At 56.3% G+C, this 25,456-nt stretch overlaps 1 protein-coding gene across 2 annotated transcripts in view; it reads left to right on the top strand.

The window, feature by feature from the left end:
* Positions 1–3,196: 3,196 nt before the first annotated feature.
* The window catches only part of ADGRG1 (adhesion G protein-coupled receptor G1), a 43,580-nt gene continuing 21,320 nt past the window's right edge, over positions 3,197–25,456 (top strand). Inside the window, exon 1 of one of the 2 annotated variants that reach the window (XM_040253898.1) lies at positions 3,197–3,342. In XM_040253898.1, coding sequence (XP_040109832.1) covers positions 3,211–3,342 — 132 coding nt within the window. In that variant the 5' untranslated portion in view covers positions 3,197–3,210. Of the gene's footprint in view, positions 3,343–9,448; positions 11,975–25,456 lie in introns of those variants that run through there. The other variant, XM_040253899.1, reaches the window with a different exon arrangement.

Genomic DNA, 25,456 nt, shown 5'->3' with positions numbered 1-25,456 from the left:
TGAAAAATGATCCATGTGAATTAACCTGTGATTAGAAAATTATTTTAGAGATCATTGAGAATTCCCTCGTAGTCCAGTGGTTAAGACTCTGTGCTTCCATTATAGGTGACACAGGTTTGATCCCTGGCTGGGGAATTAAGATGCCACATGGCATGGCCAAAAAAAAAGTAGAGGTCATTGAGTCCTCCTCACAGATGTGGCAAGTGTCTTTTCTGCAACACTTCAGCTTAGCACTCCTTGGTTTCCCTGGGGGTGGGTAGCACTATCTCTCAGAGGGAGCTCGAAGACTGAGCCTGAGGTCCTGCTGAGTGTGAGATGTCACAGCTGGGGACCCTTTACACCCCTTCACACGTCCCCCTCACTCCAACAATGAAGGGGTCTGCATTTCCTGAGACTCCCCTCTGAGTGGGGGTGGGGTTGAGCAGAGGGAGGCAGGGTTCACCTAGGGTCAGCTAAAGGGCCCCAGTCCTGAGTCAGACTGTCTGTGTATGACCTCAGATGTGTTACTTAACAATCCCCCCACCCAACCCCACCTGTATCTGTAAAACCCACATGAAAAAGCAGGTGTAGTGGGGAGTTGAGGGGATAATCCACAGGTCCTGGATGGGGGTTCCTAGAGACCCAGCCCCCAGCCCCACAAGTGCTTCTCAGACACCTGCTCTGACAGGGCACTTTCCCATTCATCCCCTCCCCTCCCCTCCTCCTTTTGCTGCTGGAAGAGAAGCAGGGCGAAGGTGTGTGCTTTCATTCCATAGACGGCCCAAGGCGTAGGCGTTAGGCAATCTCCCCCAGGTGCATCCAGCGAATGCGGGCTCCAGCCCCTCCTGTTCACCTGAAGAGCCTGCGGATGACATCACCAGCCAGGGCCCTGAGGGCACAGTGGGGCAGCGTGGGGGTTGGAATGTGGGTTCAGGAGTGGGAGAGTCACAGGCAGGTGTACAGGAAGTCACAGGGACTCCCCTGGTGTCCTTATCGGGGTGGGTGGCATCTCTGGGGCCATGGGTTCTGCTCTCAGAGCCCCAGGGAAACTCCGTGGTTCTAGGGGTCAGGCTGTCTTCCTGCAAGCCTATTTCTCCTATTTCACCACTCTCCTGGTGCCCCCATCTGTGCTCAATTGTGGGCACATCTTGCTGCTGAGCAGAGCAGCCACCCAAGCTCATGGGCAGAGCAGCAGTCGTATCAACAGTTAGAAATTTCCCTGGGGCGAAGACAGAAAGGTGATCTGGGGACCACAAACCGCCTCCAGGAAAGGGGCTGAGCTGTGGCCAAGAGGCAGACCCTCCCTCAGGAAGTTGGATCTCTCCCACACTTCACCAGACCCACGTCCCTCCCTTGTTCCCATCTGTCTATCCATCTTTCCTTCATCTCCGTGGGCTCATCTCTACTTCGACCCCTTTATTCAGCAGTGCCCAGCTCCTCCTTATTCCTTAAATGCATCAAGGAGCCACTCACCACAGGGCCTTTGCACGTGCTCTTCCTGCCCCCAGAATGCTCTTGCTCCAGACATCGCAAAGTCTACCTCCCTCATCACATTCAGTCTGTGTCGTGTCATATTCGTAGAGAAAATCAAAACCAACGCTCCCTCCTCCATCCTTCTCTGCCTCCCTTGCTTTATTTTGCTCCATGGTTCTTATCACTGAAAATATTTCATATTAACTTCCTAATCAAGTTATTATCTGTCTCTCTCAGCTCTAGGAAGGCAGAGGTTTTTTGGCTGTGCTGGGTCTTCGTTGCTGCACGTGGGTATTCTCTAGTTGCAGTGAGCAGGGGTTTACTCTCTAGTTGCAGTGAATGGGCTTCTCATCGCAGTGGCTTCTCTTGTGGAGTACAGGTTCTAAGGCAGCGGCTTCAGTAGTCGTGATGCGTGGGTTAGTTGTCCCCTGGCATGCGGAATCTTCCCAGAGCAGGGATCAAACCCATTCCTCCTGCACAGGTAGGTAGACTCCCAGCCACTGGACCACCAGGGAAGTCCAGGCAGAGATTTTTATATTTTGTTTGCTGCTGTGTCCCCCGTGCCTAGAACAGTGTCTGGTACACAGTAGGCCTTCAATAAGCACTCACTAAGTATGTGGCTGAGTCTGTCCACGTGTCCATCCGTCTGTCCATCCATCATCCACTGCTTCTCCCCATATGTGCTCCTTCACCCCCAGTCACCCAGAATTTCTCTGCACCAGGCCCTATGCTGGAGTGTGGGTTTGGTCATCTGGCAGGGTTCACAGACAAGGAAAGAAATGACTCTGACCCTGGGGAATAGGCCCCAGATGAGGGGAACCCACAGGAACCCTGTGTTGTGGCAGGGGGAGGTGAGGAAAGGTGCTCAAGGTGTATTTATGTGGCTCAGGGCCTCACCTGGGGCCGAGTCCGCAGTGGCACCTGGAACAGACTTTGCCAAATGAATCAACAACTGCCTGGATGACTTCTTGGAAAAAGTGGTGGTTCAGTTCTCAATACTAGGGACACTGGGGTTGGGGGTGGGCAGGGAAACAAGCCACCTGTGGAAGTGGGGCCAGGAGAACTGCTGGCCTCAGGCAAAGCCTCAAGGGTGACGCAGGGGCCAGGCAGGTAGAGCTGGGCAGGGGAGGTGGGGGTGGGCACAAATGGTCCACAGAGGCCCAGGCCTCTGTGGGGACCTCCAGGATGGACAGAGCAGAGCCTGCCTGGACTACTCCCCACTGTACCCCTGGAAAGCTGGCGCAGCTGCCCACAACCCCTCCAATTCTTGCCCCCATCCTTCCTCTGTGTCAGCTCCTCTTTGTGCCCCACACGAGGCTGAATATCTGACAGCAGGGACCGTGACCCCAGTCCCCAGGCCCCAGAGCCCCACCCTCACCTCCTGTCTCCAGCCAGCTGCAGGCTGTTGGCTTGTTCCTACTGCAGGCAGGTGAGTCTGGGCCTAGGCTTCAGGTGGGGTCTGAGCTCAGAGAGGAGGAGGCAGAAGCTTGCAGAGCTAGTCATCACATACGGTGATGGGGGAAGTGACACCCACCAGCCCTGGGGAAGGGGGCACTGAGACTCAGAGACATTCAGGGACCCCTGGAGGGCCACAGCCCAGGAGGCCCTGAACAGAGGTGCTGAAAGCCCATTAAGGGCTGTGGTGAGGGCCGGGGAGACTTCAGCACCCAAGAGTCCAAGTCAGCCCTTGCAGGGAAACCCAGGAATGAGAGAGGGAGGCAGGAGCTGTGGGGCCACCGGAAATGGGAAGAGACACGCATGAGGGCGGAGCCATACCTGGGCCTGCCTGCCCAGACAAGCTCCAGCTGGGTGCCTGGGAGCCCTGGGAGAAGGTGGACGGGGAGAAAGTCGCACAGGCAGAGTCCAGCCAGGGGCCTGCCCAGACCTGAGGTAAGAAGCGGCTGCTTGGGGCGGAGAGGTTGGGGGAGCGTGGCTCCCAGCCTGGCTCACTTGACCTTGGCTGATCCTGGTCTAATTCCACACCTGAAGGCAGGTGTGTAGCCCCACAACTCAGGATTCTGGGCTGACGTGAAGGTCCTGGCGGTCCCAGGGTCGCCCCTCGGGGCTCTGAAGGGGGTTTGGCCATACTCTCGTGCTGGTCATCAGGGAAGCTGGCAGGTGCGGTATGCTCCCTGGGCTCAGCTGGGGAGACTGTGGAAGGTGGGGGGCCGAGGGGAGGCTGCAAACCTCTGTGCTTGGATGGGGAGGCAGGAGGCAGGCACCCAGCACCCAGAACCTACTTCCACCAGGGATCTCATGGGAAACCGGTTTGGGAGCTGGTTGGCCCAGGTTGTCTGACTTTTGACAAGGCGGGGGATGGCAGTCTCCCTGGGTGAGACGGGACAGGGTGCAGGCCTGGGGGCGTGCCTGCCCCTCTGGCCAGCACGGGGTCCTTCCCACCACTCCCCAGACCCCTCACCTGGCAGCATGTCCCATCCCAGCCTGGAGCAAAGGGCTGGTCCTGCCGCTGCCACTAGTGGAAACTAGGGCAGCCTGCCGTCTCTGGGCTGGTTCCCTATCTACCTCGAGGGAGGTGGCAGGAGCAGAGATCTGAAAACAAAGACGGGAGCAGACATCTCCACCCCCACCTCCACCCACACACACCCAGTCTCCTGGCCCCACACGGCAGCCAGACGGAAGTGGGGGGCTGGAGCCGGGAGGGGGCCCGGCGCCCGGCCAGCTCTGCCCCCACGAGCTTGGCTCCCTGGGGCGTGTGGGAAGCAGAAAGGGCTCCCCATGTTGCCTCAGTTAATTAGGCCACCCCTGCTATTGAGTATCTGTCATCATCGCCCCATTACACTTCCTGAACCATCTGCGCCCCAGCACTTATGGGGAGACCCTGGGGGCGCCCTGGCTGCCAGGGCAGAGGCACAGGTGGGAAGTGGTGCTTTTGGGGAGGCACTGGGGGCATCTCCCGGGGTGAGGATGGCCTTTCCACAAAGTACACGCCTTTTTATTTATCAAAAGAGGAGTGACAGAAGCCCCGGGTTCCAGGTAAGGACTCTGAGGCACCCTCTTTATGGCTCCCAGGTGCATCTCTGGCAGCCAACACCTTCCACACAGCTCTGTGTGTGTGTATGTGCGGGCGTGCACGCTCGGTTATGTCCGGCTCTGTGACCCCATGGACTGTAGCCCACCAGACTCCTCTCTCCATGGGTTTTTCCAGACAAGAATACTGGAGTGGGTTGCCATGTCCTACCTCAGGGGATCTTCCTGACCCAGGGATCCAGCCTGTGATTGCTGCATCTCCTGCACTGGCAGGCGGATTCTTTACCATTAGCTCCACCTGGGAAGCCTGTGCTGGTGTGTGTGTGTGTGTGCGCGTGTGCGTGTGTATGTGTGTGTGTGTGTGTGTCTTGCTGGGGGTGTGGCATTGGCTGCATGAAGGTCAAAGTTGAGAGCCTGAGCCCTGGGGAGCCTGTGGCAGTCAAGCAACATGGCACCTTGTTACCCCACGATGAAGCAAGATCTGACGTCTTTGCCTGCTGCTGTGCCACCTGCCGGGTAGTGGCTCAACCTCTCTGGGCCTCATTTCCCTCCTGCGACTCAGGAGTGGCGATGCCTCACCCCTGGCCCAAGTCTTGGGTGTCTGAGTAGCTGCCACCCAAACCTCACAGGCCAGGGCTGGGGGTGAGCACTGACCAAACGGGCACAGCCACCAAGACATCAGTGACAGCTGGGGTGGCCAGCCTGGGTCTCCTGTCCAGGAAGGGAGGCTCCTATGGAGGAGGGCGAAGCCTCTTCTGCTCCTCCTAAGGGCCAAATTTGCCTTGAAAGAGAGCTTGGGATAGTGAGAGCAACTGTAACTGCACTCCCTGGAAGCCCTGGCCTCAGAGAAGCCTGCGCAGACCCATTTTACACCTGTGAACACTGAGGCTCAGAAGCTCGAATCCGGACAGTTGGATGCCAGGTCCCAGGCTGTGCTGATTGGAGGACTTTGGGAGCAGTGCTGGGAGGAATCCAGGTGAGAAGGGGGCAGTGGGGAGCCTCCTAATCACCAGGCAAAGAGTCCACTCATTGGAAAGGACCCTGATGATGGGGAAGATTGAAGAAAAATGGAGAAAGTGGTGGCAGAGGGTGAGATGGTTGAATGGCATCACTGACTCAATGGATACGAATCTGAACAAACTCTGGGAGATAGTGGAGGACAGGGGAGCCTGGCATCCTGTAGTCCGTGGGGCTGCAAAGAATCAGACACGACTTAGTGATTGAACAGCAGCAATCACCAAGTCTCCCCCAGGCAAGCCTGCCTCAGAGCAGAGCACCAGAGGTCCCCTTAGGGACAGTGGTTCTGCCAGATGTCAGCCCCCCAATCCCGTAGGAAGGCTGCACCCAGCTCACCAGCTCGAAAACCCTGGGCTGCAAAGGGGTGCCTGATACGTAAAGACAGCATGGGATCTCACCTGTGGAACCCGGGCCTCTGCATGCCCCGCCCTGCACCTACTTCCTGCAGCAAGGGTGGTTCAGGCTGGCAGCTTGGGGAATGGGACTGTGGAGAGGGCTTGCGGCCCCTGTTTGCTGGGCCTGCCCTTGCCCTGGGTTCAGGGGCTTCTGGAGGCAGGAGTGTGGTCAGAATGGCCTTCCAGGCCTGCTCTGGCTTGATCCAAACTTCCTGCCACGTGTACTTGGGGGGCTGGGCTGAGGTCAGACATTCCGTCATGCTCAGGGAGAGGGGGTGGCCACCCTGTCTACCTTCTGTCTTAGGTAGCTGGTCACCCAGGCGTGCCTGCCTCCGGGGAAGGTCAGCAGGGTGGTCCGGGGAGGCCCAGCCAACCTGAACTTTGTCTAAGGACCTGCATAATGTGTCTAGGCAGGAATAGGGCAACTGTGGGAGGTGGCAGGTGGGGGATGGGGGTGGCGGTATCTGTCTGTTTGTCTGTCTGGGGCAGGTCCAAGGACACTTCTTGTTGGCATGTGGTCAAGATACCACTGGAAACAGAAAGAGGGTATTAAGGGAAGACGCCGGCCTTGAAGTCGGATCCTGTGTGACCTTGGGCTGGTCACACAGGACCTCCCTCTCTGAGCCTCTGTCTCTCCCTTCAGCAAAACGGGCAAAACTTCCTTGGCAGGACTGTGGGAGAAAACACAAGTCCCTTGTTTGGTACACAGTGAGAGCTTAATAGAGGCACATGGACTTGTCTGAAGCCTTCAAGGGGAAAAAGGTGGCGAGAGGTCAGTGCTGGGGACACAGGAGCCCAGCGGCTGGTATCAAGGGAGTGTCTTTTTCCCCAGACCACAAGCCCCATGCTTTTGAAACCTGATGCAGGTAAACGTGGGTGGGGCACCAATGGGGTTGAGTCTGTCCTTGGCCCTCCAAATAAGGCCTCAGAAAGCCAGCTTAGACCTGGGTCACCCCTGCCCTTCATTCCACCGCTGGAGCTGGCACCAGCCTCTTGCACCCCAAGTCTGGACTTGAATCTCCATTAAACTTGTCCCATTGGCTGAAGGTGCCTCTAGCTCTCCTGCGTCTTGGATCTGTCAGGCTCCCTGCTCCTTCTCCGGCTGGGGGATGGGTGGTGGAGGCAGGCCTAAAGCACCAGGCACACAGCTCCCTTTGTGAGGGCGGCTGAGTCACATGGCCTGTGCCAACCCCCTGCGCCCTAGGGTGGCTGTGATGGCGTTATCATGGGACTGTGGCTACCCCCACGCCTGTGGCCAGGAAGCTTTCCCACGGGAATGAACAGGGAGGTGGCTGGGAGCATCGGCCGCCAAGTACGTAGTCTGAGTCACAGAACCAGGGTTCGAATCCTGTCTCTCATACAGATGCGCTGTGAGGCTTTGGAAAAACTCTCTCTCTGAGCCTCAGTCTTCGTCTCTGTTAAGTGGGAACAGTCATCACTGTTTGTAGAGGAGACACTGGACATGAAAGAGCTTTGCGAATGGTGGAGTGTGGGCCTGTGGCATTTGCGTTGACTTGGTCATAATCATGACATTGGCCAACATTTGTCAAGCACCTACTGTGTGCCGGACATGGTGCTCAGTTATTTTCAGGGACACTCAACTTGCAAGGGGGAGAAGCCCGAACCTGAACAATTCTTGTCCAATAAGGACCCACCCATACACAGGCAGTGGTGATCTTCCTGACGGTGGGCACAGTGCTTCACTGTTTGCAAGGCTGCCCAGGCTGGAGGATTAGAGTTGGGAAAGGGTGAGGCCTCCAGGCAGAAGCCCCACTGTACCCTCCTACTTGCCCAAGGCTCTGCCACTGTGACCACCATGAATGTCCCGTCCTCCCTCCTGTACTGGGAACCACACGTCCTCCCACCGCCCTGACAGCCCCAGCTCTGTCTCCTGTGCAGGCTTCTCTGAACAGCAAAACCCTTGCAAATACATTAGAGTACGCGTTTGTGCCAGGCTGGGCCAGGAGCTTGATGTATGTGGCCTCATTTATTACTACTGGTGGTGCTGTTACTATCTGCACAGATGGTGGATGGCTAGAGAGATGCTGCCTGAGTCCCTAGGCTGCCAGAGCCAGAAGCAGAAGCCCGTTGGCCTGAGCCCAGAGTCCGAGTCCAGCCTCTCGGCAGTAGCATTACCACCTCTCCTCCGTCCCTTCAAAGGAAGCCCTTTTCAGCAACTTTCTGCGCTCTCCACCCCATCTCTGGCCACTATCACCAGCCAGTAATGTTCATGACCTTCCCTGGCCCTGGGGGACTCCAGCCCTTTACCCCTGAGCCCTAGCTGTGTGTTTCCAGTGACCTTCCGGAAGGTTCCCCACTATATCACAAGGATACCCCCATTCTGCTGTTCCCAAGGGGAGCCTCTTCCCTGTCACCCAGATCTGTAGTCCGTCCCATGATCCCTGCATTTCAGGGCAGTCTATGATATTGTATCCCCTCTCACATGTGGAGTGGGGGTCCCAGCCTCTGCTTCTCATTACTTGGACCAAGGTCCCTAGCCTCCCACCCACTTCTATCTCTAAAGCCCCAGCAAGGCTCTGGCCTCCCTTCCATATCCCATCCCCTCACTGGTGGTACAGCTTCTAGAGCAGACCAAGGTTCCTCCTGCTTGAATAAATGCTGGAACCACCTGGGATCGTGTTTAAATATATATTCTGGTTCTGTAGGTCTGGGGCACACCTGAGATGCTGGATTCCTAATGACTCCTCTGGTCATGCTGTAGGTCTGTGGACCACCTTTTGCATGCTGGTCACAAGAAATTCCTTCCCTGGCTTCTCAGCGCCGTTGATGAAACCCCTTCAGAAGCAAACTCCCTGCTTTCAAGATCTTCCTGAATCTGCCTTCACCCACTAATTAGATCCTACTTCCTTCCAAGGATGCCTCCCATGTCCCACTTCTCCCCTCTCTGTTGATGCTGTCCCCTCTGCCCAGAAAGTCCTTCCTGCTGGTCTCTGTTCATTGAAACTGATTCTTCGAGACCCAGCTGCTCTCAAGGGCTGACAAACCTGTTTCAAACCCTGGCTGTGACCCTCACCCTCTCTGAGGCTTGTCCCTCTTCAGTGGAGCAGGATAACAACTGTCCTGAGATGCAGGGGAGATCATGAATGTGATGAACCTAGCAGGAGCCTGGTGCCTGGCAGGTGCTTGGTTAGAGCCCATGGGTCTGGAGACCTAGACACAGACCATCTGTGTCTCTGAAACACCAGCACAACCAGCCCACAGGGTGGAGGATACAACAAGAACTCAGATAGAGCTGAGCATTTTACTCAGAGCCTATGGACACAGCCCTGGTAATTAGTCCCGGGAGCAGCACTAGGAAGAGGCAGCACGCGTGCTAAGTCGCCTTAGTCGTGTCTGACTCTTTGTGACCCTGTGGACTGCAGCCTGCCAGGCTCCTCTGTCCATAGGGATTTTCCAGACTAGAATACTGGAGTGGGCTGCTGTTTCCTCCTCCAGGGGATCTTCCCTAGCCAGGGATTGAACCTGCATCTCTTACGTCTCCTGCACTGGCAGGCAGGTTCTTTCCTGCTAGCACTACCTGAGAAGCCCAGTAACAGGTAGTGTTGTGATTAATAATAATTTATTTGGTTTCTCTTCTCCGACTCCCAGAGCTCCCTAGGGCTCTATGGTGCTGATAACTGACTCCCCAGTGTTGCTACAATGTGAGCCAGGCTTGCCCCCCAACCCCTGGAGCCTGGCACAGTACCCAGCACATAGTAGGTCTCTGAGCAGGCTGATGGTGAGAGAGCGGGCAGAGCCTGGTGAGCAGCTCCTGCATGGCTGGGCCACCTTCTAGGGCCTTTCCTATGTGGCCAGGGTGGCAGTTAGCTCCAGGCTTCTGCGTCCCTTGCTTGGACATCCAGCTCAGCAAGTCCCTGCCAACTCAGAGTGGCGCTGCTGACCCTCCATCTGCTCCCTGCTAGCCAGTACCCTCTGTGGCGTGTGTGTCTGTGTGTGTGTGTGTGTCTGGTTGCTGTCTGGCTGGCCTGGATCCCAGAGAACAGCTGAGGCTGCTCCAGCGGCCATCTGGCCTGGCCCTGAAGGACAGACCTTGGGGGGACTGAACCTTAGCAGTGATGATTTGCCCAAAGACATGAATTTAAGGAATCCTGGATCCTTTTCCTGGGTCCTTTCCTCCCTGTCCTTTCTCTGATGAGGAAGAACATCTTCACCCCTTGTTTCTTGGTCTCCAATGTGGACCGGCCCCTCCTGCCCTGGCCATGAGGCAGTGCTCACTGCAGCCCTGGGAGGGAGCAGCCGGCTGGACATAGACCCAGTGCCCACCTCTCCCAGGCAGGGGCACAGCCTGGTCAGCGGGCTGACTGCTTGGAGAGCACAGAACTGCTTTCCAGAAGCTCAGGCCTGGGGGCTTCCTTGTGCCCCACTGTGTAGCTTTATTGCCCTTCCTCTTCCCTGCAGCTTGGTTTATACGAGCAGGTAAGGGATGGACTTCACCAGCAGCAGCCCCTGGCCTCCTGGGCTGCCTGAAAAGCTTCCATTCATGCTGCAGCAGGTGAATTTTCCAGGCCCTTCTGCAGATCCCCGTGAGAGAGAAGGGACCTTAGGGCCCTGGGCATCCGTAGTATCCAGGGCCCACTCCAGAGGCCTGGGAGTCTAAGTTCATGAGCGGTTAAGACAGCTGGCTGTGGAGCCAGACCATCTGGGGTCCTGCCCCGCCTCTGCCACTCCCCAGCTGTGTGATCTTGTGCAAGTTAATTACCTTCTCTGGGCTTCCTGGCTCTCCCTTCTGCTTCAGCACATTCATGGCGAACGTTGACTGAGGGCTCAAGTGTCAGGCGCTGGTCTGAGCAACGAGTTTTCCCGTGCTGCCATGGCTGTGGCGCCAGGGAAGAGTCTGGAATGTAGTCAATGGTCAGTGCATCTAATCCTTATTATTAATTATTATTATTACTGTTGTTATTGTTGCTCTCATCACTTGCCCTCATTAGGCTATGAAATCCTTCCAGCATCTGTGACTTGGAAATCATTGGTTCACATTGGAGGGATGAAGGAAGATGAGGGATTCCCCACCCTCCACAATGGGGGAGCGTGGGCCATCTGAAGTTTCCTGACTCCCAGGGTAGCCGTGAAGGTTAACAGAGAGGAAACTGCAGACAGAGGCCAGTGGCCAGAAAGGGAAAGGGGGCATCAGCCCATTTTCAAATTTCTCTCTCTGAGCTTTCGGAGCCCCCTGGAAGTGTTCCTCCCCTGGGCCTCAGTTTCCCCCTTTGACCCAGCAGACAAACTGGAAGGCCATTTCAAGAAGCCCCTGGAGTCTCAGAGTGCAGAACTTGAGCCTGCTGAATGTTGTGAGTGCTTGGGGAACACTGAGGTGGGTCCCTCTGCTGGGAGGACGAACTGAGGCTCAGAGAGGAGTCAAGGTCAAGTGGCCAGTTGTGTGCGGCCTGGCTGGCTGCATGCCAGGCGGCTTGACACCCGCCCCTCACCCCTTCCCTGGAGTCCCTTCCGCTCTGCTGGTCAGCACCGGCTCCTGCCTGCTGCCAAGGAGGCCGGCCTTTCTTTCAGGAAGGGGCAGTTGTTGCCGGGCCCTGGGTGGAAGGGGGGGCATCTGGGCAGACTGTTGCCATAGTAACCCTGGCCTCTCTGCGGGAACTTTGGGGAGAACAGCCTTAGGGAAGTAACAGATGGAGGGCGAGGAGGCAGTTATCTCTGACTAGCATCCGTCCACAAAGCCTGGCACCTGGATGGGGGGGTGGGGGGGAGGGGAGGCTGAAGTGCCCCCTTGCCCAGCGCTGAGTCATGGGCATCCCTCAATGTCCCCGCCTCGGTGCTCTCAGCCCTGCCCCCTCCCAGCCTCCCTCTGAGAAATCCGTGTGACTCACGTATGGTCCCGTCATCCCCAGCCGAGCTCGGAGGAGGGAGGAGCCCAGCTGGGGCAGGAGAGGGGTGTCCCCCCCCCCACCCCCCGCAAACACACCCCGGCGCCTCCCCCAGCTCCACACTGGCTGCCTGCCTTGCACTGTCTCAGGAGAGGGAGTCTTCACGCGCACCAGCTCCCTCGGCCGCTGCGGGACCACGGCTGGCAGGTTAAGCCTCAGAGGTGGATCTTGAAAGGTGGTTCCGCTGCCTGGCCCCACACGGGACCTTCTGCTCATCACCAGGTACCAGATCAAGGGCTCAACGGCAGGAGGGAGGCGGAACAGGGGTGTGTGTGTCTGAGGGTGGGGTGGCGGTGGAGCGGGGCTCTGAAGTCTCTAGCCCACACATGAGCAGGGCTGTGCCGGGGCTGGAGAGTTGCGGGCAGATGGACAGCGAGATGCCGCGGAAGGGGGTGGAGCCGGAGAGGGTGGAACCTCTCTGAGCCGTTTGTTAGCGGGGGAAACTGAGGCTGGGAGTGGTAGGGTCCCTGGGTCTGCTCCGTTGCCGGGGAAGTACTGTTGTCTCCTGCCTCTTACCGTTCAGATGAGAGAAGCAAGGTTGGTGAGAGGGCAGGGGGCTCACTCAAGATCACAGAACAAGTGTGGGGAGGGAAAGCCAGCCTCTGGCCTCAGGGAGGAGAGGATAGGGCCAGGCGGCTGGGCACAGGCACTTCGGGGGCAGCCTTGCCTGCCGCTGCCCTGGGGCTGTATCCGGGGGCCCCCCACCGGCCACTGAGACAGGGGCAACGTGGCTCTTCATGGCCCAGGCCCTGCCTTTGGGAGGAGAGGAACCTGGCAGTGGGGTCTGAACATGGGGGACCTAGGATGAGAGGCAGCGTCCTGGGAACCAGCGTGAGTCGGTGGGGAAGTGCTCCCTGCTTGCTAACCGCCAGGCCCCAGGTCCCCGTCTGCTCAGAGTTGATAGGGCCTCCCCACCTGGGGGACGTCTGGCTCCTCTCCCCACCTCCTTCTCAACTGGCCTCCTTCCTGTGGTGCTGTTTCATGGGAGTTGGGGTCTCCTATGGCCCCCACGGAGGTGGCTGGTGCTCATTTTACTGAGGAGGGTTGGGGGGGACATGAGTTGAGGCAGGGGCCCCTCTCACCATGCTGCCACCACTACCATCCTGCTTGGAGCAGCTCTGGCCTGGGCGAGGTGAGGTGGGGAAGAATAGCCTTTGTGGCTGTAGAGGGCCCAAGAAGTTAATTATATAAATAATAATTGAGTACCTACTGTGTGCCTGGTACTATTCTAGGGGAGGGGACTCATTTGAATGAGACAAATTGGGTGTGGGTGGTCCAGAGCCAAGCCCCTGCCCTACCCACCCCACCCCACCCACACTGGGGATATGCTGAGGGCAGTGTGTTGATTCCTCCGGACTGAGTCGGGGAGAAGGGTCTGGAGTCAGTGAGAACCATCAGGGGCTGAGTTAGTCCCCCAGATCCCAGGCCAGGGTTCCCGTGGGGTCTTCCCTGCCAATGACCAGGGCAGGACTAGCTCTTGGAACCAGACCTGAGCCCCTTTGCTGCAGGGACCCCAGGGGCCTGAGATGCACCCCACCTTGGTCTTAGCATCACTGCGGCCGCCTTGCCTTGCCTCTCTCTCTCCGGGTGCAGTTGGCCCTGCTGATAAGTGGAAGTGTGTGTTGGGGTTGGGGGTGGTAGCTGCCCCGCCTCCTGTCCTGGGCTTGGCTCCGAGAGGGTCAGGTTGTGCAGGACACCACTCTGGGCAGGTGCGGCTCTCTTGTTGCCAACCTCGGTGGTTCCCTGGGCCACTGGGCAGGACCCCCTCAACCTGTCAGGGACACAAACAAACAGACAATTAGGATCTGAGACCAAGGAAAGAGATAAGCTTGCTGACTGAGGGGGAGAGAATTTCCTGACCTGGGAGGATGGGAGGCTCCACAGAGGGCATAGAGGCTGGCCTGGGAGGCTGGTGGGGAGAGGGAGAGGGCTGATGGGGTGGCAGGGGTGGCATTCCTAGCTGAGAAACTGCAGTGGGAAAAGGTTTGAGAATGATGGGGGCGACTGGAGCAGGTGATGGTACTGGAGAGCTGGCATGTGTCATTTTGGTAGCCTGATTGCCAGGCCGGCGGGTTGCAATCTGCCCACAGGGGAAGGGATGGTGGGAAGTTTCTGGAAGTGTGGGCCGCCACCCAAGCTGGATGAGAAGGGCAGGATTGTGACTGGGGTAGGAGAGTCTGGCTACCCCAGGCCCAAGGCTCCTGCTTGGAGGGAGGAGTTTCATAGCTGAGGAGACAAAGTGGGGCGGTGGTCAGCCAGTCCAGGAGAAGGACAGGTACAAGAGGCGGCAGAGCTGTGGCCAGGTCCACATGCGGTGGGGGTGGGCTTCCTAGCAAGGTCCAGCATGACAAGTGCAAGATGGGCAGGGCAGAGTCTGCCATGAAGGAGGCCAGGTGGACGGTGCTCTAGTTGAGTCTAGCCCCGGGTCACTTCATCCTCAGCAAGACCTGTGTGTGGATGGTGGGTGGCGGGGTATGGAGTGAAGAGTCAGGGGCAGGGCTGGTGGGGGATGAGGGAAATGTGACCACACAGCCCCAAATCTCACTGCTGCTACCCCACCTAGAACCAGAGCAGGTTCAGCACCCCCAAGCCTGATCCTGGGGCAGCGCTGTGACTCTGTGTTCTGACTCACAGCAGCTGGGGCATCACATGAGCAAACCCAGCAGCTGGGGGGACTGGGACCCCAGGGACCAGGCAGATGGCAAGTGGGGGCAGGGCAGGGCTGGCACCGAGGGGCCTCTCAAGTGAGGTGGAATCCCGGCTGGACCCCAGCCTCCCCAGGCTTGCCCTCTGTCAGTCAGGTCCTCTCACCCATCAGGAGTTCCTTGGGGCCCCCGGGGAGCCCTGCAGATTTGGGAGTCAGGTTGGGGCTGCTGGAGGAAGGAGCACAAGATACACATTTTCTGAACCCTGCCCAGTGCCTGCCCTGGCACAGGTGGGCTGAAATATCCCTACCCCCTGCAGGCCCCTCAAGCCCCAAACTCTCTTTGGTTCCCTGGGGGCTCGGCTGGACTAGAACAGTCCTGGACCTTGCTGCCCTCGGACTCCGCCAGGCCTAGGCTCAGCATTTTGAACACACCTTTATTCCCACAAGCTACAAGCTCCTGGTGTGCCCATTTTAGAGATGAGAGCACTGAGGCACAGGAGGCTCCTCCAGGAATGACCTCTTATCTTGGGGGCTTCAGAATCTGGGCTCTCGTCCACTGTGTTCTTCTGCCCCTCTCCATGGGAAGGGGACTCCTCAGCCAGGCCGGACTCCGGGCTGGGGGCCAGAGGATATGTGCCCTTGTCCTGAACCCCATCCTTGCCACTGTTAAGCCCATGTGCTTTTAAGGCAACAGGACCCATGGAGAAAGCAAGGCCACTTATCTGGGGAAAGCTTCAGTTCCTCTCAGTTTGTGTGAACTTGGGTGTCTGTGCCTCATTTTCCTTATCTGGAAAAAGTAGATAAAACATAACAGTATCTACTTCTGGGGCTGTTTTGAGCCTGAAGGACTAATGCAGTGAATTGCTGACACCAGCGCTTGTCCCACATGTTAGCCTTTACTATTGTGATCTACCTCTTGGGCAGATGGGTGCACAGAGGCCCAGAGACACACGTAGTAGCTTGAGGGGGGCCATCTTCCTGCCTCCCAGCCCCCGAGAGACCTAAAGCTACCTGGGCATCAGCAGGAACCCCCTCCCACCCCCCACCACAGCCTGACTTGTGTTTTGGTGGGGAGGCCAGGGTGGTGGGAGTTGGGCTCTTGGGCTGGTGCTGGCTCAGGCTCAGGCAGTTTGTGGTGCACTTGGCAGTTCAGGCAGGCTGAGATAAAAGCTGAGCCCTGGAGGAGCTGGCAAGGCTTCCAGGCACCAGTAGACAGGCTTCTGCAATAGAGAGAGATGGCCTGGGGGCGGGGGCCTCTCTGTCCGGGAGCCAGCCCCGCTCTGGTCCCCCCGCTCTGGTCCTCTGAAAGGCTGGCGGTTAGACAGCTAATGGCTCCAGCCTGGCTCCCTGGGTTCAGGGCCACTCACGCTACCTCCAAGGTGAGCAGCAGTGAGCGATCAGAGCCACCTCTGACTTCCCTCCGGTCCCCGGGTCTGTGCCTCCCTCCTTCCAGAAGCCCTGCCCTTAGCTCTCTGGCCCACGGGTGAGAGCAGAGGACTTTCGGGCTCGTATCCTGCTGCCTAAGGTCACAGCCTCCCCAGACCTCAGTGTTCACACCTGTGCATCGAGGTGACACTCCCCCCCCCCAGGATTGTTGCTGGAATTTGGGAGAGATGCCTGCAAAGCACGCACTCAGCACAGTGTGCAGTTTTGATGGATCTTCCCTAAACCTCTGCTGAAAGTTTGGGCTTCAGGTTCGGTCACACAGTAGTTCAGTTAGAACTGAGTTCACATCCTTGAAAAGTGACCTTGAGCAGGTGGCTTAATTTCTCTAAGCCTCATTCCTTAGGCCATCAAATGGGCAGAAGCGTACCTGAATCCCTAAGTGAGACCCTGTGGGAATCATCTGAGTCAGCCCCAGGCTATAGGGGCCCTTGAACAGTAGATCCCCCATTCCCAGCTGTCCTGGACCTTTGCTTTCCCGTCACCCAGCTCAGCTGTCCCCCTAGGGGAGGCAGCACAAGATGGGTGGCTCTGGGGTTGCCCCATTCTGGCCCACCTGTGTGAACTTGGACAGGTGTATTAGCCTCTCTGTGTCTATTTTTGTCATCTTCAAAATGAGGATAGTGAGGGCACCTTGGGGCTTCCCTGGTGACTCAGTGGTAAAGAATCCACCTGCCAATGCAGGAGATGCTTGATCCCTGGGTTGGAAAGATGGCCTGGAGAAGGGCGTGGCAACCCACTGCAGTATTCCTGCCTGGGAAATCCCATGGACGGAGGAGCCTGGTGGGCTATAGTCCAGAGGGTTGAGAAAGAGTCGGACACCATTTAGTGATTCAACAACAATAAATAACAGCAATGGCACATTGAGAGGGTTAAGAAATCTCAACCACTGGGACACCATTAGCAGTGTCATCGCCACTCTTCTGGGCCATCACCAAGCCCTTCTCTGAGGGAGCCGCAGTGAGCTTATTGCAAGCATTAGCCCTGTCTTCCCATGACATCACTAGGAAAGGCCCCAGAGAGCCCCCCCACCCCGCACCGGACACCCTCATCCAATGGCCTCTTGATCTGCTGGCCTGAGGAGCTGTCCCAGAATGAGGGTCCCTCCTGCCCCTGGAGACCCAAGGCCTGCCTGGCTTGACCACTGTCCCAGACCTGCAGGGGAGACTTGGGTTTGAGCTGGGCTGGTCTCCTGGGGTAGCTGAGGCCCCTTGGCCCCTGGGCAGTGAGGGTGAGGGTCCCTGGCTGAGTCTGGCCCTCAGGGGTGTGGCTCTGTGGCTGGCATCCTGTTTTCTGACCCTAGGGCAAGGGCACAACTGCCCAGACCCACCTGCCTTAATGGTGACAAATGTGAGGGGTGACCTGGGGGGCAGCTGAGTCATGCGTGGCCTGGCACCCTCTGCCCACTGCTCCTCTGCTTTGTCACCAGTTGGGTGTGTGTCAACTCCCCCCCCCGGGCGCCTCCTACCCAACCCCCTACCCCTGGTGCGTACAGCTCCACCGCCTACAAAGACCTTCATTCACTTGTGGTGTAGTTGCCCTTGGAGTTTTGAATCTGCACATTTCACAGATGAGGAAGCAGGCCAAGGTCTCCTGACTCCGAACCTGGATCTTTGCCCGTGGCCCTGCAGAGGATGTTCCCAACTGAGGTAGTGAGTTCCCTGTCCCTGCTGGTATTTAAGTCTGACAGGGAAGTTGTAGGGGGACCTCAGATACCATGTGGGGTTCTTCACAGCTCTTTCCAGTCCTGAGCTTTTCCAACCCTGCTCATTCTAGTATCAGGCGATGTTTGTGGGCAGGTGGTGCCTCCATATAAAAGCCCTCTCCATAGTCTTGCCAGTACACCCACCATTAGAACCATCCATTACATCTTCAGAGGCTCCTCAGTTCAGTTCAGTTCACTTCAGTTGCTCAGTCATGTCCAACTCTTTGAGACCCCATGGACTGCAGTATGCTAGGCTTCCTCCCTGTCTATCACCAACTCCTGGAGCTTAGTCAAACTCATGTCCATTGAGTCTGTGATGCCATCCCACATCTCATCCTCTGTCAGCCCCTTCTCCTCCTGCCTTCAATCATTCCCAGCATAAGGGTCTTTTCAAATGAGTCAAATCTTCGCATTAGGTGGCCAAAATATTAGAGTTTCAGCATCAGTCTTTTCAATGAACACTCAGGACTGATCTCTTTTAGAATGGACTGGTTGGATCTCCTTGTAATCCAAGGGACACTCAAGAGTCTTCTCCAACACCACAGTTCAAAAGCATCAATTCTTTAGCGTGTGAACAGCTTGGTGAGCTGTGATGGGAGGCACAGAGGGCAAGAGGGCATCAGGGGAACGGGATGGGCGTGAGGAAGGAAAGTCTGATGGAGGAGTTGGGAAGGGTGGACACCCACCTCCTGAATTATCAGGCGCCCCTTGCTCTCCTTCATCCAGTAGTCCTGTGCCTGGTAGGTGTGTGCCTGGCCTCGTGGCACTTCCCCTCCCCCACACCTGCATGTGACATTACCTGGCGAGAGCTGCAAGCAGTGGGCAAGGCCGGAAGGAATCCTCGTGCGGTTTCCTCAAAGCTGTACTTATCCTTTGTCCATGACCACATCTGCCACACCTGGCTGGGGCTCTGCCACCTAGGTACACACCCCAGACCAAATGGGCAGTCTATTATTCATCTCCTTGGCTAGAAGCCGAGAATATCTGGGTCCCAGTGCCTGGGCCGGGTCTGGGGGTAGTGCACATTGCCATTTGTGGCAGAAAGGACAGCCAGTGTCTCCCCTAGGAGACCCTGCAGCGGGTGTCAGTGCATCTGGGAGTCTGGCCTCTGTTCCCGCACCTGGGTTGGGAGCTGCAGTAACTAATGACCTGGAAGGATGGGAGTGTTTGCAAACCCCATGAGCCTATGGGTGAGGGTCTGGTTTCTGGGCTGGAATGCTTTGGACCCATCGTGCAGCCTCTTGGGCCTCATGTCCACTTCCCTGGAGTGGCTGGCAACTCCTCTCCATGTCCTGGAGATTCCAGGGCTGGGGATGGGACAATGGGGGCATCACGGGTGAAGGAGTGCACCTGTAGGTTCAGTTTCAGCAGCCATGGGACCCCAGGAAAGAAGCTTCACCTCTCTGAGCCACAGTTTTCCCAGTTGTAAAATGAGCTTAATAATACCTACTCCTCTCAGGGCAGCCGCGTGCATTGCAGAAGGTCAGGTGCACATCGTGTGGTTTATGCTCCCTCCTGGTTCCTATCTCCACCCCAGCTCCATCACGAGTCTCTGCAGGCTGGTCCTAGGGACACACCTGCCTCCAGGTGCCTAGACCCCAGGATCCTCCCCGGCCACAGGGACATACCATTTCCCCTCCTTGCTCCACTCTGGGGAGCCCACAGGGAGTCCAGATGGGAGATCTGGCATTTGCGGCAGTGGGTGCACAACCCGCCTTTGTTGGTAAGTCGCATGCCTGGGCCCCTCTCTCCTGGGTCCAAGGGAGCAGGTGGTGGAAAGTGTAGCAGTGTGTACTCTGCCTCCACATAGAGAGAAAACTCTAGGATCACAGTTCAGACAGGATCTCAAACATCAAATAATCCAGCACCTGTGAAAATATGTCTGTGGTCCCACTGGTCTAGGAAAGCCTTGGGCTTCCAGGCTTGTGCACAACAGTTCAGTTCAGTTCAGTCTCTCAGTCATGTCCAGCTCTTTGCGACCCCATGGACTGCAGCACGCCAGGCCTCCCTGTCCATCACCAGCTCCCGGAGCATACTCAAACTCATGTCCATTGAGTCGGTGATGCCATCCAACCATCTCATCCTCTGTCGTCCCCTTCTTCTCCTGCCTTCAGTCTTTCCCAGCATCAGGATCTTTTCAAATGAGTCAGTTCTTCGCATCAGGTGGCCAAAGTATTGGAGTTTCAGCTTTAACATCAGTTCTTCCAATGAACACTCAGGACTGATCTCCTTTAGGATGGACTGGTTGAATCTCCTTGCAGTCCAAGGGACTCTCAAGAGTCTTGTCCAACACCACAGTTCAAAAGCATCAATTATTTGGTGCTCAGCTTGCTTTTAGTCCAACTCTCACATCCATACATGGCTAATGGAAAAACCATAGCCTTGACTAGACGGACTTTGTTGGCAAAGTAATGTCTCTGCTTTTCAATATGCTGTCTAGGTTGGTCATAACTTTCCTTCCAAGGAATAAGCTTCTTTTAATTTCATGGCTGCAGTCACCATCTACAGTGATTTTGGAGCCCCCCAAAATAAAGTCTGCCACTGCCATCGTGCACTACAGGACTTCTTAAAAGCCTTTATCAGGTGGCTCTGGATGGGAGCTGAAGTTTCAGGTCCTGTCCTGACTCTCAGTCTGCGCACAGTCTTGGAAGCCCCTCTCTGGCCAAGCACCTGGCAGCGATGTGTGTGCCTCTAACTCAGATAGAAGCTGGGAAGCGGGGATGGCTCAGAGCTGGAATCCCCCTGCCCTAGGCATCAGGAACTGGCTCTTTTGGAAAAAGGCTTGGAGCCAACCTGGCCTGGTCAGACTCCCAGCTCTGTCTCATTCACTCATCCATTTATTAACTAGCTGTCATTGAGCATCTACTGTGGCCCAGGCTCTGTGGCACTAGGTACTGGAGATACAAGTGATGAGCAAGATAGACAAGAAAGGGCAAACACAGAAATGGATGACAAGCAAATCACAGGGTCATTTCAGACAATGTTAAGTGCTTTAAAGTTTATTACATAAGGTGACATAGAAGAGGAGATGAATGGCGAGGATATTTTGGTTGGGTGGATGTGGAAGGCTTTTTAGGAGAAGGGAGACTTGGATTAAGGCTTGAGAAGAGGGACTTCCTGATAGTCCAGTGGCTAAGACTCCATGCTCCCAATGCAGGGGGCCTGGGTTCAATCCCTGGCTGGGGAACTAGATCTCACGTACTACAACTAAGAGTGTGCATGCCGCATTAAAGGTCCCACAAGCCGCAGCTAAGACTGGGCACAGTCAAAGAAATAAGTATTAAAAGAAAACAAAAGAAAAAAGTCTTGAGATGGAACCAATCAGGGAAAGAACCCAGAAAGAATGGTCTATACTGTGGGGAAAGCACGTGCAAAGGCCCTGATGTGTGTCTGGGGATAGAAAGAAGGCTAGTGCGCTGGAGTTGGTGTAAGCAAGGAAGGGTGGGGTGGCACAAGGTGGAGGAAATGGAGCGGGGTTGCTAGCTTGTTATTTTGGTGGTCATGCTGCTCTCAGAGCATCAATTATCTGATTTATGAGGCTTATCACTTTGTCCCTGACCTCTGCCCTGGTCAGGAGTGTTGTGGGTGTTAAGTGAGAATCTTTCCGGCAGAGACTTGGTTATGGGCAGCTATGTGCTGCTGTAGGTTTTTTTTTTTTTAATTGTTGTTATAAGTGCTTAGTGACTCTGGGTGGGACCAGGAATCCTGGGCCTCTCTTTCTCTGCATGTGGCTGCAGTTAGTGAGTACCAAGCATGTGTACAAGGCCAGGGGTGCCCCATCTGTGGCCCCCACTCTGGCTCCCCTGAACCACAGCCCCCCCGCCAGCTCCTTTCAAGCCTAGGATCTTTTGATCCACAGTGACAGCCTTCTCTGGCCCAGCAGGCCCTGGAATCCTTTCCAGGCGAAGGTTCCACCGAGAACAGCAACTCCTTTCTTTGCTTTCTTTTCCTCTTCCTCTGGGCGCCAAAAATAGTGCCTGAATAGGACACAGCTCTGCGCTGCCAGTGAGACAATAGCCCTGGCTCTCGTCCATTAGTGTGTGTGGGGGAGGGGGCAGCGATGGGAATGCAGGGGCGCACCATCCCATGGACCCCAGCCCCCGCTGCCTTTCCCACGGCCTCGGCCAGAAGCCAGCCCAGAGCCCCCTGGAGTGTGAGTGCCGAGGGGATCCTTGCTTATTCTGGGGAAGGGCTCTGAAACCCTGGGCTCCTTGGCGCTCTGAGCAGCCCCATCCTGTCTCTTAATCAGCTGCTGGTCTGGAGCTGAAGGCCCTGGTGGGGGCGCCATGGCCCTGGTCCTCTTCTGGGCTCAGTATGGCACACAGAGGCCATCCCATGGCTTTGATGTCCTTTTGCCTTTAACTCAATGGCTATGAAAGACTTTTCAGAGGTCAAAGAGATGTGTCCTCTTGAAATGAAGTGAGCCCTCGTCAATGGAGGCAATCCAATAAAGTCTGGATATACATTGGATGGGGGTGGGATTAGTCAAGCATCAGATGGACATTGGGTCTTGATGTCTTCATGCCTCAGAGGAGATCATGGTTTGAATTCCATACACCTCTCTTACCAGTTAGGTGGCCTTGAACAGGTCACATCATGTGCCTGAGCCTCTGTCATTCCATCTGTAAGATGGGTTCAATAGGGCTAACCTTTAGAGTGGTGGAAATGAATTTCCAAAATGCTCAGTGGAGTGCCTGGCACATATGCAGGATTTCAGAAGCTTTACCTCTGTTCTCGTCCCTCCCCAAACAGGTACTTACTCTAAGGCACAAAAAGGACCCACTCTTGGCCCCTAGGGTGCACTGGAGGAAAGCCAGGGGGAACCTCTGACTCCAGGGCTAATTCAGGAGCAAGATTCCTGGTGTGCTGTGGCTATCTGGGAAGGCTTCCTGGAGGAGGCACTCCTCTAAGACATTTCCAGAGAAGTATTATACACATTCTGTTCTCTTGGAACCCGGTGGTGGGGATTAGATGGGTATCCAGGGGGATCAAGCCAAGGCCACAAGCTGGCAGCCCCATGGGCAAATATAGCTGATAGCAGACATTTTTTGATCACAAGGGTAGACCTCACTAGTGTTCTAAAAAGATTTGGATTTAAAGTAAATGTTGATGAACTTAGGCAGATGTTCCCCAGTGTTCCCCATAACTTAGTGTACTAAACTCTGCCCTTCTTCCTGCCAGTTCCATGCTTGGCCAGCATCTGAGTAAGGGGATATGGGCACAGGACAAGTTAGGGGAACTGCGCTGTGCTGGGTTGGAGTTGGGTGGTGACGTAGTAGTCACTGCAGCTGCCAACGGTTGCCAGGGCAACGGTTGCCAGGGGTTGCTGTCACCTGCGCCCCTTTCCCTGGGCTGTCGGCTGGGGCTTGCAGCCCATCTTCCCGCTGCTTTGTTTGAGGCTCTGGTGAGGGGGCGGGAGCCAGAGCTGGGGTAGTTCAGCTTCAAAGTGCCCCTCTGGCCTCTTGGACTGGGAAGAAGCTGACCCACCGCCTCAGCAGGCTGCAGCCTGCAAACAAGGCGAGCCCTTAGCCCACTCATTCACGTGCTTTATGTATTGATAATCCGCTTGACAGCACGAAGGAATCCAGGTATGATTCTTGCCCTCTCTCTCCGTCCTGCTGACTCCCGCTCCCCAAACCCCACCCCCACTTCTCATCTCTCCCCTTTTCCTTGTCCACCTTCCCCACCATCCCCCCCCCCATCACCTTCTCCTCCCTCTGCCTCTCCCTCCCATCCCCCCAACCACCCTTCTCCCTAGACTGAAAGCTTAGCTGATGGGGAGGGTGGGGTTGGGGCTGGGTGTCAGTGACACCCGGGGCTCAGATACGATTCCGAGGGGAATTGGTCAGTGAAACAGACAGCAGCCCAGAGTGACGAGGAAGTGGCTGCGGGTAAGGGCCTCATACCCCACACGCCTTCCCTCAGCCACACTCCAGCAAAAAGTCAATTTCAGTTTACGGACTGTACCCCTGTCATCGAAGACAAGCCTCTGCCAGTGCTGGGAGTGGGTATCCAGAGCCTGCGGAGGACGGAGAGCAAGAGTGTTGCTGGGAGGGGGACCGGACAGCCTCCAGGACCAGGGTTTCTTCAGAGGAAGGGTTTCAGCTAATCCCAAGGAAACACATTTCTGGAAGCATCTTTTACTGGGAATTTTAAAGAGAAGCCCTTTCTAACAGGTAATGTCAAGCAGAAACGGACTGCAAAATCGAGAGCCTGCGTTCTGGAGCCAGGCCCCGATGCTGGACCTCAAGCCGCGTGATCTCCAGCAGCCAACCTGATCTTCAGGGCCTCTGTTTCCTTATTTGTTAAATGGGCAGAATGGTATTTGTCTCAGATTTGGGGGAGGATTAAATGTGCTTCTTTGGGTGGAGAGCTTAGAATCAAGTCTTGCATCTTCAGAGAGCTTCATTTAATGCTAGCTGTGTGGCTGGAGGTGGTGAGCACCCTGCCCGTGGGGGTATGCAAACAGTAGTGGAGGACCAGGTGAGGCGACGCTGTGTGCTCAGTGAGCTGGGATGGGATCCTAGTCTGTGCCTCCACTGACCTTCCCTGGAGGGAGCTGGAACCTCAGGCTCACCCTGGCCCCCAGCCCCTGTTGGGGAGGATGACTGGCTGTGTGTCCGGTTTGCCCCTCAGCCAGGGATCTGGGACCCGGAGGAGGAGAAAAGAAAGGGAGGGCTGGCAGCTGACCTTGGGAATGCTAAGGGGTCCTATGCTCCAAAGTTGGGCCTTCTGCCAAGTCCCCAAAGAACTGAAACAGCCCCCAAAAAATGAGCAGGGAGGTAACTGGGCTGACCTTGTATGCCTGGCCTTGGCCAGTTTGGGAACACAGATGCAGAAGGGAAACTGCAGCCAGACGGCTGAGGTCCGTCTGTGGTTTGAGAGGGAAGACAGGCTGGGCAGGAGGATGAGATGGCCAGCACTGTTTTCCTCTCCGCTCGCTGTCAGCCGGGAGGTAAGCCCTTCCCTTCCCTAGAAGCAACCTGAGGTTCTGGTCTGTGAAGAAGACAGACGGGGGGACAGGGATCTTGTCACCTCCTCAGTAGAGGAGGAAGCTGAGGCCCAAAGAGGGGACTGGGTGCTACAAAGGTCCCAGGACCAGTTAGGTGTGGCGCTAGTTCAGGACGCTGTGGGCTTTTCTGATGTCTCAGGTGGTAAATAATCTGCCTGCGATGCAGGAGACCCAGGTTCAATCCCTGGGTTAGGAAGATCCCCTGCAGAAGGGAATGGCAACCCACTCTAGTATTCTTGCCTAGGAAATCCCATGGACAGAGGAGCCTGGCAGGCTACAATCCATGGTGTCCCAAAGAGTGGGATGTGACTGAGCGATTAACATGCACGTGTGTCTAACTCCTGCCACCCCCACTCTGGGAGTGTGCATTCCCTGGGCAGGTGCTGACTGGTGAGGGCCCTGAGGCCCAGCTTCAGCTGCTCCTTGTGGGGAGGGCTGTGGGGAGCCCTGCATGTGGGTTGTAGGCTGCCCCAGGGGCATGGAGCTGTGCAGGGCTGGCGCCACTGTCCCAGGACTGCTCATGACAGGTCCTGCTGTCTGAACACCACCCCTAAACTGGGCCAGACCCAGACCTTCCTAATCCCTCCCCTTCCCTGAGGTTCTAGATTTTTTCCATCCTCACTCAGATTCCAAAAAGGTTGTGATTCTCAGCTTCTGAAAGCTCTTGCCTCCCCATCACTTTTCTCTCTTTCTTTCTCTCTCTCTGCTCCTCCCTCATTCCCTTTCAGTCTCAGCATTCTAAGTGTCTCTGCTGCTTGAGGTGACTGCGGTTGACTTTAATGGCAATCCAGAAACATGGCTGGCACTGCCCCTTTCTCCAAGAGCTGGTGCTGCTGGCCAAAGGGAGGTGCGATGGGGCTGCCATTACTCCAGGTTCCCCCAGGACCTCTGGCCTGG

Source organism: Oryx dammah, unplaced genomic scaffold, assembly GCF_014754425.2.
Source record: "Oryx dammah isolate SB20612 unplaced genomic scaffold, SCBI_Odam_1.1 HiC_scaffold_13, whole genome shotgun sequence".
Classification (NCBI taxonomy): Eukaryota; Metazoa; Chordata; class Mammalia; order Artiodactyla; family Bovidae; genus Oryx; species Oryx dammah.
The sequence above is the reverse complement of the archived record's forward strand: the minus strand, read 5'-3'. Positions and strand labels throughout refer to the sequence as shown.